At 56.5% G+C, this 12,551-nt stretch overlaps 1 protein-coding gene across 1 annotated transcript in view; it reads right to left on the reverse strand.

Moving 5' to 3' along the window:
* Positions 1–5,908: 5,908 nt before the first annotated feature.
* Positions 5,909–12,551, reverse strand: part of Ccdc187 (coiled-coil domain containing 187) — a 40,811-nt gene continuing 34,168 nt past the window's right edge. Inside the window, exons 21-28 of the mRNA XM_077797369.1 lie at positions 11,638–11,711; positions 11,351–11,426; positions 10,379–10,435; positions 9,544–9,683; positions 9,078–9,187; positions 8,576–8,649; positions 6,640–8,112; positions 5,909–6,027 (exon numbers count right to left, since the gene is read on the reverse strand). Of these exons, the coding sequence (XP_077653495.1) occupies positions 5,909–6,027; positions 6,640–8,112; positions 8,576–8,649; positions 9,078–9,187; positions 9,544–9,683; positions 10,379–10,435; positions 11,351–11,426; positions 11,638–11,711 (2,123 nt within the window). The remainder of the gene's footprint in view (positions 6,028–6,639; positions 8,113–8,575; positions 8,650–9,077; positions 9,188–9,543; positions 9,684–10,378; positions 10,436–11,350; positions 11,427–11,637; positions 11,712–12,551) is intronic.

Here is a 12,551-nt window from a genome sequence, read left to right on the forward strand (position 1 = left end):
TGTAGCTCTTAGAAAATGTAACAGAACCTCAGCACAAAGGTAGAGGGTCACCTCTGAATTTTAGGATGCAAGAATAGACCTTGGCTGCAGTGTTCATTCATGTCTCCACAAACCTGGGAAATAAAGTTCTATGTGACTTTTTTACTCAAGTGGAATAGTAGACCTGTTTTTTTGTTTGTTTGTTTGTTTTTAATTGTGATTCCTAACTTTTTTATTCACATCAACACTCCCTGAACTGTGACTAAAACAGAAAAGAAAGGACACAGGTGAGGATCCCATCAAGGGGCAAGGACCTGGTGTTAGCCTGAGACTACAAGGTAGGTGTGCTTTCCTCTGCTGGACGGTTGGTTTTAACAAATGACCATTGGGAGGCTGGGGATGTGGGTCAAGCAGTAACGGGCTCGCCTGGTATGCGTGGGGCGCTGGGTTTGATCCTTAGCACCACATAAAAATAAAATAAAGTTGTTGTGTCCACCGAAAACTAGAAAATAAATATTTAAAAAGTTCTCTCTCTCTCTCTCTCTCTCTCTCTCTTTCTCTTAAAAAAAAAAAAATGACCATTGGGATCACCCTGGAAACACAGTTGCCAATGCAGTCATCTCTGCTGGCTGTCCTGTGGCTCTGTGTGATGCTGTGTGTGAGGAAAGGGCTTTGCTGATGTCAAGGGTTAGGAAACCAGACCAGAGGTCCTGCTGTGGCTGTCCCTATCCCTCATGTCCCTCTCTTTCCCTTCACTTATCCTTCCTGTGCTAATGCTCACCGGTCTCCATTCTGTGCCAACCCTTGGAGACAAATGCTGAGCTCTTGAGCCCCTGGGACTGCAGAGCAGAAGAATGAACCTCAGACAAAAGTGTGGAAGCCAGGCCTGAGGACAGGGAGTGCGGTGGGGGCATCATGCATAGGAGGGCAGAGAGAGGCCTCTGAGTGGATAAGGTGAGAGCCACACCAGGCAGAGGAGCCACATGTACAAGGGCCCTGTGGGAGAAGGTGGCACACTGGAGGGGTGGCAAGGAGTCCAGTGTGGCTGGAGAGAGCAACCAGTATGAGTGTGGGACTGAGAGAAGCACCACAAGTGACCTGGCGGAGGGAGTGACAGGACACAAAGGCATGGGCATGGGGTCCCTGCAGCATTCCTAGTGAGAGTTGGAGCAGACACAGAGCACAGGCTGGACTTCAGCACCATTGAATGCCCACACTTCAAGGTGGGCAGCAGGCAGGGAAGAAAGGCCAGGCCCCGGAGCAGGCCAGATGTGTGTGTGTGAGCCACAATCTGGCTTTGCAGACACCAGCCCCTGCTCTGCTTTGTCTTCTTGGCCATCAGGGAGGGCCTTTGCTGGGGCACAGGGAGATACTGGTTGTACAGAGGAGGGTGATGGCTGTCCCAGTGTGAGCAAACGGGACAAAAGACCAAGTAGACAGATGTGGGACCCACAGACATTCCTGGGGGTTTTGGAAGCTGCCTGGGGGGCCATCAATGAAGAGCTGTGTCATGAGCCAGCCAGGTCACTAATAGACCAGACACGTCTCTGTCCCTCCACTGCGTCAGAACTTACTGAATGAGTTAATCCTCAGGTGACACCATTCTCATCAGTGGCAGTTCAGTGGAGACGTGTGGGTCCCTGGTGTCAAGCTGGGCAGTCACAGGGTCATTCAGTCTTGATTTCTACATCTGTAAGGCTCAAGTCACACAACGCACTCTACACAACTATATGTACAGGCTACAGAGAGGCTGGGAACTGTGCGGCGGCCTCAGGCTTCAGGAGGCAGATAGCAGGTACAGACAGGGTCAGCACAGGTGGTCGGATGAGATTAGGAACCACCGAGAACCTGTGCAGGGCACAGGGCCGTCGGAGCACAGGAACCTATTCTAGGCCAAGGTCCAGAGAGTGCCAGTCTCATGTCAGCTTGGAGTGTCAGCCTGAGGTGTCAGCTTGGAGCGGGACTTACATGGTCGTCACTGGCAGGAGAAGCTGCTCTGCTGAAGCCCCTGACAGAGAACTGAAGGTTCATTGCTGTGGTGACATTCCTGGGTGAGGCTGTGATGAGTGACCAGGTGACAGGGTCAGCGTGCTGCTGTGTCCAGGCTCAGGTGCCCCTCCTTCTGTGGGTCTCGAGTGAGGGGCTGCATCCTGAGGTGGTTCCACTAGCTCCTGGGCCTGATTTTTCCAATATGAGTTTGATACACCCACACATTCATGTGCTTCTGATTAATCTGTAAGTCACAGGTGGTCATTTTGATGAGCATGATCAATTTATTTATCAGCATGTGCCTTATGATGGTGCCAGGCAGATGGTGGCTGTTGATTTGCACAAACAAGGTGGAGTTCTTGCCCTGATTATAGCAGCTCAGGGCAAACTGGGGCTTTATGAAATGGGGTGACTCAGGGTTAGGCTGAAATCAGCTGTTCTGTCCACCATGGAGTCACAAAGGGAAGGGCGCAGCCTGAGAGCTGCTGTTCTACACACCATGGAGTCACCAGGGCAGGCGCAGCCTGAGGACTGCTGTTCTGCACACCATGGAGTCACCCAGGGCAGATGCAGCCTGAGAACTGCTGTTCTGTACACCATGGAGTCTCTAGGGCAGGCACAGCCCGAGGACTGCTGTTCTGCACACCACGGAGTCACCCAGGGCAGATGCAGCCTGAGAGCTGCTGTTCTACACACCATGGAGTCACCAGGGCAGGCGCAGCCTGAGGACTGCTGTTCTGCACACCATGGAGTCACCAGGGCAGGCGCAGCCTGAGGACTGCTGTTCTGCACACCACGGAGTCACCCAGGGCAGATGCAGCTCTGGTTGTGGGAGCAGCCCCAGCATCATGTGGAGCCACCAGCACCAACCCCAAGCAGTGAGACAGGGACCATTGAGTTTGAGGCCAATCTGCAGGGTTTCGATGTGTAAGATTTATTGCAATGCCAAACGTGCATGTGTAAAATATGTAATTCCTCACACGGCCTCATAAATCCAAAGGGTCAGCAATAAATACAGGAAAATAAAAAATTACAGACTAATTTGTTCAGAAAACTAGGAGGGAATTCATGAGAGAGCTGTTCTGAAGTCACACACAGGGCAGGAACACGTGTCCCCACGGCAAAACCAAACCTCCTCTGCTTTGGGGTGGGCTGCGGTGTACCTTGTGCACAACCAAGCAACTGTCCTGGCTGGTGCTTCCCAGTGAGCATACCTCTACAGGGAGCTGGTGCCCTGGAGAAGGCGTCGGGGCCCGTCTGTCCTTGGAGGGGCTCCTTAGAAAGAGATGGATAGGGGCCCAGGCAGCTCCTGTCCTGTGGTGGGGCACCTGGGGGCCTTGCCAGGCTGACTAAGGAGAGGTGTCTCACTCAAGCCCCAAGTGCATGGAGGTCTCCCAGGGCCACAAGCACAGTTGAAGGAAGGAGCACCTGTCTGACAGCTGGAGAAGTCTGAGCCCCAGGAGGGAGAGGCTGAGACCTGGAGGCGTTGGCAAGGGACTGGAATGTCCCTAAGGCCCACACCGCTTGTCCTAATTCACAAAGTAAACTGGTTGCACAATCTTGGGAATAAACTAGAAACCAATAATCTGTACAGTTTGTGAGTTGAATGGTGTGTGAATTATGTCTTAATAAAAAGTGTCAAACATTTAATACACCAGTATAAAGAGGAAAAAATCATTTTCTGAAAAAAATCTCTTCATAATTTAGAATATTGAGTTTTTGAAAATAAAACTGATACCTAAAAACACAAAATGGCACATATTACTGGGAAATCACATGACATTTCTAAGTGTTTTTCTGTGCAGTTTTCCAAAGTTATTGTATGATGCTTCTCTCTCCTGCCTTTTCCTTGTCACATAATGGTGCCATTGGTACAAATTACTAACATTTTTTTTTCTTTTGGTACTGGGGATTGAACTCAGGGGCACTCAGCCACTGAGCCACATCCCCAGCCCTATTTTGTATTTTATTTAGAGACAGGGTCTCACTGAGTTGCTTAGGGCCTCGTTAAGTTGCTGAGGCTGGCTTTGAACTCATGATCCTCCTGCCTCAGCTTCTGAGCCACTGGGCTTTCAGGTATGTGCCACAGTGCCTGGCCACTAACATGGTTTTTAATGACTTAAATAAGAAATGAATTGGCAAAGGATGGATTATAGATGGATGACAGAGATGATAGAGGAATGAATGATAAATGCGAGCTGGAAGACGCACACATGGGTATATACCTGTGCATACCTGTGCATACCTGCACACACACACACACACACACACACACTCACACACAGCTTTGGGATGTGAGGAGTAACTTCAAAGAGCCAATTCCTGTATGCAAGCTTCAGCTCAAGATATCTGACAATGTTGGAAGTCAGAAAACAGACTTGAAAGTGGCTTCCTCTGTAAAAGAACTGACTGCTAGGGTCACGAGCCACTTCCCGGAATGCACCGAGGGGAAGACTCAGAAATAGCGAAAATGCAGAAATGGCACACTCGTCAGTATACGTCCATCCTGCAAAGCACAGTTCATTCCAAAGCTTCCAAGGGAGACTGTAGCACAAGCTCAAGTGGTTCTCACGCTGGAATCCTATAAAACAGCCTGTCCCACTGCTCCTCCTGAGCCCTGGGAGCAGGGTGGGCAGGGAAGTCTTCACTCTTGCTCGAGTCTGGGAACCTGCACTGGGGCACTGCTAGGGGTGATGGCTGGGCTGCAGGGCACCAGCCTCCTCCTCCCTGGGGGACAGCACCAGAGCCCATCAGACACCGTGGAGGTGGCTGCTCTGAGTGGAGGTCACTGCTGGGGAGGCCTGTCCTCGCCCTTACCCATGCTCCAGGCCATTTTCCAGGGGGTCTGTGCGGAGCCTGCCCCCGGCGTATCCCTGTCCTGCCTACAGAGGCCCAGCAAGGCTCTGAGACTCACTTCAAAAAACCATAGCTAGTGTCCTCCTGCTCCTTTTCACCTAGGAAACCTGTGTGCCTGGATCAACACTGCCCTGCACTCCCCCGGACCTTGACCTGAGGAAGGCGGGGGCTCGTGTGAAGAGGGGACACAGTGCTTCCTTGCAGAAGCAGTGACTTGGCAGAAGCCACCTGGGTCATTCTGTCCTGGAAGGTCCACCCAGGAATTGAAGGAGGTGGCACGGGCTGACCTTGACCAAGTACGTGGGTGTGTGTGCACACACATACCCATAAAGTCTCTTGCTAGGACCTAGTCACTGTGCTTCTGAGGAAAGATGTGGCCCAGGAGCCCTTTTGAAATCTGGACAAGTCTGCAGTACCAGAGAGGTCTCCTACCCCCAGAGGACAAGCCCCAGGCTTTGCTGGTGGAGGGGAAGTAACTTTTGGCCTTCGAGTGGTCACCCACTATGGTTTGCTCAGCTCAGGCACGTGGGAGGCATACGTGCCCATCAGCCGACTGACAAGTTATATACTGGAAACAGTAAACCCAGCAGACCCTTGCTGTCAGAAGTCCAGTGGGCAAGAGTCGGGAGGCTCACCCCCAGCTCTTCTTCCACCCACGGCTGCTCTCTCCTCCCCTGTTGGCCTCTGCTGACTCCCACACTGTCCGGTTGTTAGGGGCTGTTCTTGCTGGAGCACCCAACCTCCTCGCCTGTCCTTGCCGCTGGGACAATCTTTGGCAAGCATGTCTCTTCATCACTTGGGTCTGGCCCTTTCAGCCCTTGACAAGGCTGTGGACACCCTGTCCAAAGAAATGCAGCTGGATCCAGTCTGAAGTGATGTGGAGCCCCTGCCCAGTCTGCAGCTGTTTCAGATGACCATCCTGCATCGCCAGCAGCAGGGTGGCGTGCCTCATTTCCAGCCTACCCTGGATATCCAGGCCTCCTGAAGGCCCCTGTGCACATGTGCACGCGCATGCACGCGTGCACACACACACACACACACACACACAGTTACACAATGGCATCACAAACATTGTGTGCCTCCCTTAGGGACTGCCCTGGGGGATGAGCCCCGACAGCACAGCCAGCGAGTCACACAGGATACTCCTGGTGAGCTGGGTGGACACCAGGTCCACAGCCTGGGCTCCCTCGCCTTTCTCCAAGCCTGGGAGATCAGCACAGGGCCCTGAGTCAAGGACCAGGGTGGAGTGTCCCCCAGGGAGCTGCTCTCTGCCCATTGAGTCCTCGGCCCCGGGGTGGTCCTCTGCCTGGCAGCTCAGGCCTCCCTTCCCCTCCTCGCCAACACTGGCCAGCAAGGGCCCTGGGCCTGGGGGAGAGGCTGCTGGGACTGCAGACCAGGGTGTTGGGGGTGTGGCTGTCCTTCTGGATAGGGGCCCATCCAGGCCTCCCAAGAGGGTCCCTGACCCTGGCTCACGCTCCGCACACTCAGTGCCCCACACCCCTCCCCAGGGCCTGCCCATGTGGCCCGGGGACTCCTCAGGCGCCACACCAGCCCAGAACCCCAAGCCCAGAGCAGGAGCCTGGCACCCACCCTGAGTGCCCAATAGCACCTCCGTGTCACTAGCCACCAGCGGCCTCAGCAGAACCTGTTGGGTCACACAGGCTACTTGGGATAGACTCAGGGTCAGTGCCAATGGCCTTGGGAGCCCCTTAGGGACACTGCCTGTCCCTTCACTCAAGGGGGACCCTGGGCAGCTGGCTGCTTCTAACCCCTGACTGCCCAGGGCTTGGCTTCCCACAGCAGAACTTGATTCACCCAGTTCGCCCTCGAGGCTTCCGCCCTTCCCAGGCACCCCCAGGCACAGCCCCCACTCCTGTGGCCCTGGGGACAGTGCTGCTGACAGCACCTCCTCAGGAAGATCCTCAGTGGCGATGGAGGTGTCCTCTGAGCCCCCAGAAAACATGGCCTCCTCGGGAGGGGAGGGGAAGTCTTCTGAGCCCGGGTAGGCCTCCTCCCTGGCCCTCTGTGCTTCAGGGGTGGGAGGCAGTGGGGGCAAGTGGGCATCCCTGTGGGCGAGGGACAGGAGGTCTCTACTGCCACAGGACAGCTCCTTGTCAACTGGAGGCAGGATCCCAGCCAAGAAGCCAATGGCACCTGGGGGACCGGCCTCCTTCAGGGCAGCAGGGCCTCCACCTCCCCGACCCCCAGGCACCTGGCTCCCGGCAGCTGGAGAGTCCAGTCCACTGGGGACCTCAGGAGTCTGCAGGGCCAAAGGGACCTCGGGCTGCAGCGAGGTCTGTGGAAGTTCCCTCTGGGTGGTCAGACTCACAGCAGCACCCCAGAGCTCCTCCTGGCCGTCAGCGGGGGCCTGGGGAGGGATCAGCCCTCCTCTGCCGAAACACATCCCTCCAGAGGTGGAGGTCCCCAGAGGAAAGGACAGTGGTGGGTCTAAGTCACTGGTGGAAGGGGTCTGGAATAGGATCCCCTGGCTGGTGGTCTCAGGGGAGGCCGGCTTGGTTTTCCCCATACTCGATCCACGGGGGAGCCTTTTGCTGGCTCCAGAAGATTCCTGTCCCTCTCCAGGGCCCAGGAGAGGAAGAGGCACTTGAGGCTGCCCACTTTTCTTGAGGTCGGATGAGCCACCTTCAGGCCAGGAGCTCCCTGAGGCTGGCTCTGCAGCAACACCAGCTTCCCACGGGTTCTCCCTGCTGTCCTCGTCCCAGATTTGGTTGGAGGCTTCTGACAGCTCTGACTCTGACCTTGGATAGAGGGCATCTGGGAGGGACAGTGGCCAGCTTTCCTGCAAGAGGCTCTGCCTGGACTCTAGGCCTCCTGCCACGGTCACCTCCATGGAGGAGACACCCAGGGACCCAGCCCCGTTGCCCCCCTGCCTCTGCCAGGACATGCATCCTGCACCCCCAGGAGCGCCACCCGGCTGAGGGTCCCCCTGGTGGAGCCCCCAGGACAAAGGTGGGGTGAGCTCCTCCCAGGAGTCATGAACAGAGAGATCCCCAGACTGGTCGAGGTCAGCGTCTGGGGTGACCTCAGCTTCCAAGCCAGACAGGGAAAGGGAGCTGTCAGAGAGCTGGACCAGGGTGGCTGAAACTTTTTGAAATTCCTGGAGAGAGGAGCAGGACGGGTCACTCGCAGAGCCTGTGGAGGAGGAGGTGGGGGAGGAGGCAGGAGCCTCTGAAGACCCTGAGCAGGTCCTGGAGGCAGACTCCAAGTCCAGGTCCAAGGGGGCTCCCAGCTGGGGTGCGGGGCTGCTTGAGCCAGGGGCTGCAGGAGCTGCTGGGACAGGACAAGTCTCAGATGACATGACAGTGGTCACAACCTGCCCTGGGGCAATGCCACCCTATACCAGCAAGGGCAGTCCCTCCCTGTGGCCCCCACAGCCAGTGGTTCAAAGTCAGAACACCCCAACAAAGGCAGAAAAAGGTCAGTGGTGCCAGAGCAACGGACCCTCGACCAACCTGCCGGTAGCCACCCCCATCCGCCCACCAGCAATGGGTCACTCCTGAGTCTCAGCCGTCGACAGACAGCGGGACTGGCTCTGCTTGCTTTTCACTGGTGATGCCCTGGGGAGGGGCCTGGGCAGGGTCCCTGCAGCTGGGCATAGGGAAGATAGGACTGTGTGCTGTGGGGAGAAGCCCAGCTCTGATTTAGGAACTGCTCTTGGATGACCCTTAAGTGGGGACTTGAGAGTCCTGGAGCTGACATTGAGAGTCCCTGGAGGGGAGGGGAGCATCACCTGGGAAGGCAGCCAGTCGGGGAGTCTCCAGCCAGGCAAAGGGGACCCCCAGGTCCTGCCGACAGGCCTCTACCCTGTAAGCACATTGGTGGAGAAGTCCTGGAGCACCCCCCAGAGGGAGTCCTGTCCCCCTAGTTCCCAGGGCTCATGGTCAGGGACCTGCAGGAGGTCCTCTACCATACTCTCAGGAACATCCCTCCAGCCATCTACCACCTCTATGCTTCACATCTGCACACAGGGCTCCTGGGGGTGAGGCCTGTCTTTGGGGGCCATCAGGTAGGAGATGTGGCACTCCTCCCTGAGAACACACGATCCCATGGTAGCCCCTCTGCTGCCCCCCAGCTGCACCTTGGGTCCATTCATTGGGCACCATCTTTTTTTCAAAAAGGAAGGTGAACTGAAGGATGTCTCATGGCTGGGCCTGAGGTCTCAGCAATCAGAGGGCAATATGCTGGCCAGCCCTGTTACTCGGGCTCAGAGCCCCACCCTGCTGGTCCCGCACCTCTGCTCCCCTGGCTGCCAGTTCTCCACATCCTGGGGCTCCCCCACAGGGCTCCCAGCCACAGCGAGCCCCAATTCTGCCCCTTCTTGGCTTGTGCTGCTCTCAGCCACCTGCAAGAAACACGTCAGAGAAATGACAGGTCTGGGTGTGGCCTCTGCTGGAGCACTGGCCACAACCCTGGGCTGTGGATGGAGCCTTCACGCCTCTAGAGACCACATGGAGCCAAGGCCATTCCCTCAGTGAGGGCTGTTGAGAGCCCGCTCACCAGACACCCTCCTCCCACCACGGAAAAGACTTTGTCCGCCCAGGGATTGAGTGTCGGAGCAAGGCCCACAGAATCAATGAATCTCAGGACCCTGACACTTCCAGAAGGGCTTCAGAGGTCCCATCCCATAGACCTCATGTGATGGCAAGGCCACCCCACAGGGCCAGGCCCCTATGGCTGGCAGGACCCCACCCAACTCACTCTAGCTTCCTGGGGACTGCAGGAGCCCTCTCCGCCCTGAGACTGCTGACTCCGTTCCACCAAGTTCCACCTGGGGCTGTCTGTTGGAGCTGGGGGACTCTCTTCTGCTAAGGCGATCCTTGGTTTGGTCTGAGAGTCTCCTGGAGGACAAAGGTACTGTCATCCCCAACAGGCACAGACAGGGAGACAGAGGGAGTGACTTCTAAGAATTCTGAAGCCACATGAAAAAAAATCTGAATATTTGAAATGGACACAAGACTTCCTTGTGGTGTCTGGTCAGCATGAGGACATAAAAACACGTGGTGATCTGCTAAAAATACCCTCTGCGTAGTTAGTGACAGAGGTCCCAGAAAGAAGCTTATAGAAAATGTGTTTTAAATTTAGAGATCTCACTCCCTGCTTTGGGGACTCTCCTGCAGGCCCCTGGGAAACCCCATTCCTTTCCCTGTTTCCTCCCCACCCATGCTGAGCTGAGCTGAGGAGCACCCACTCCCAGCTGGACACTGGTGGGGGACACAGAAGGCCAGGCAGGGGTGGGCTTTGGATATGGCAGGTCATCCGTAGCAGAGCTGGAAGGCCGCCAAGTGGGGACAGAGCAGTCACGGCAGAGCCTCTCTGGGTCGATCATCATCTCCCTAGACCTGAGTTCCACCTGGGCCGAAGCTCTTGTCCATGGCCCTTGGTGAAGGCCAAGACAATGGGGACCCTGCAGGGAGGACCCCGGCTTCCCAACGACCGTGACAGGTGTCAGCCAGGGAGACCCTGCAGACTGTCTTCTGGCCAGCGAGCAGCAGAGGCCGTCAGGCAGCCCCAAGGCGAGTCCCAGGCCACCCACCGACAAGCTCCAGATCACAGGCCAGTAACTCCGGTCCCTGAGCCTCAGTCTTCTTCTCTGCAAGGTGGGTACGACAGGCATGCTCACCTCAAGAGGCAACATGGTCCCTGAGGGGAGTGTGGACACCTGGCTGACGTGTGTGGGGGCAGAGGGCAGTGATGCCCCTGGACGGAGGCTTTAGGCCAAACATGTTGAAGCCAGTTACAGGAACCTGGATGGTAGCTGGCCTGGGCCTGGCGCTGGCAGAGTAGGGCAGGCCATGGAATGCCCTGGATGCCTGCCATGCCTCCAGCTTTGCCAGAGGCACACTTCTCGGAGGCAACCTGGTGTCCAGCTGGTCTAACCTCTTCCCATCCCACTTGATCCGTCCTGAGGTTTGTCTCCTGAACCCTGGATGCAGGGAGCCTCCCTCAGTCCAGCGGACTTGCCAGGGAAAATAGTGTCCTTCCTGATCCTGAGGGTGGACGTTGAGGGGGCTTCTGGGCAAGGCTGTACCCCAGCAGTGGGCAGCTCCGGGGTTCCACCCCAGGCACCGAGGCCAGCTGGGCCACTGAACACTCCACCAGGACACCCTGCAAGAGCTGAGAGCAGGTCTCCTCCTGCCCTGGGCCAGAAAGCTAAGAATGTGACACGTGCAAAACCCTCATGTCAGGCAACAGAGATGCTTCTGGTGAGGCTGATTTCCAAACCCTTAAAGATGGTTCCAGATAAGCCAGGTTGTGACAAGACACTCAGAGCCAGTCATGACTTTGAATGCCCCAGAGAGCCACATCACCTCCCTTAGGACACAGAGCAGCAGGCTTCCAGCTGTGAAAGGATCTGAGAGCAGGCCCTTCCTCTCTGGCTTTCCTTGAGGGCCTCTCTGGCTTCCCTGGCTGCTGGGCCAGCCTGGGACGGGATCTGCTGGACGCAGGGAAGCTGCTGGCAGGATCCACACTGGGGGGGCCCACAGACTCTATCTAGGGGGCTTACCTGCAGGTGGCTCTTTTACTTCCTGTGGCCTGGGCTGAGCTCTGGGGGTGCTCCCCTCCACCTCTGCGGCCTGCATCTACAGGACAGGACAGAGATGCCAGGGATGCAGGTCACCGGGAGAGCAGCTGCCGAAGACTGGGAGAGCCAAGAGGCCCATTGGCACCACAGGGGCAAGGGCACGTGGGCATCCAGCATCCCAACCAAAATCATGCTGCAGGCTGGCAGGATGGGGGCCCCAAGCAGGCAGGGCTGGGGAAAGAGGGAAGAGGCTTCCTGGGATTTCATACGGGAAAGTCTGGGCCTGGCAGCTGTCCGAAGCTCAGAATGTTCAGCACAGGGACACGAGGCTGCTCCCCAGGCTCTGAAGACACAGTCCTGAGAGTCACAGACCTTGGATGGCCTGCAGGGAGCCCCAGACCTGGAGACGAGCAGAGCCAGCTGCTGGGGAAAGCTTGACACAGCTGCCTGTCTGCTTGTCCCTCTGTGGAGCCCAGAGCTCTGTGCACTAGCCGCCACCTCCAGGGACGTCACAGCTGCTCCTAAAGGTTTTCCCTTGCACCTTCGTCTCCCCCAATCACAAAACTGACTCCCCTCTCCTCTTCCCAAACCTCTTCTGATCCCTCTGCCCCTAGATTCCAATGTCCCAGAGGCACCGGCTTCACCAGCACCCCTCCAGACTGTGTGCCAGGGCACCCTGGGGTTCCAAGACATTGCCCAGAGGCCACGCTGGGCCTGAGGATTCCCGTGAGCTGGGCCCCATGCCCCTCTGCAATGCACCACCCACACGCCCATGTCCATTTGCTTTCTAGGGTTTGTCTAAACTTGTGTCACTGCTTTGAGACCAGCACTCTAGCTGGAGGAATGTGAGAAACTGGAGAGCCAGAGCCAGCAAGGAGGGTTGGGGGCTCCACGCTTGCCATTTGGAGTGAGGGGAGAGACCATCCCTTTCACAGGCCTTGCCTAAGGCAGAAAGGGCCCTCGGAGGCCACGTGCAGAAGGCAGGATTGTGTCGAAAGATGTGTCCGAGTCTTAACCTACAGAACTTAGGAATGGGAAGTTATTTGAAAATAAGGTCTTTGCAGATACAATCAAGGATCCCTAGATGAGATGGTGCAGGAGTTAGGGTGGCCCTAAATCCAATGACTGATACTCTTAAAAGAGAGAAAAGAGAGGAGATAGACACTGAGGAGCAAAAAACGAC

Source organism: Urocitellus parryii, chromosome 4 (assembly GCF_045843805.1).
Source record: "Urocitellus parryii isolate mUroPar1 chromosome 4, mUroPar1.hap1, whole genome shotgun sequence".
NCBI classification, from domain to species: domain Eukaryota; kingdom Metazoa; phylum Chordata; class Mammalia; order Rodentia; family Sciuridae; genus Urocitellus; species Urocitellus parryii.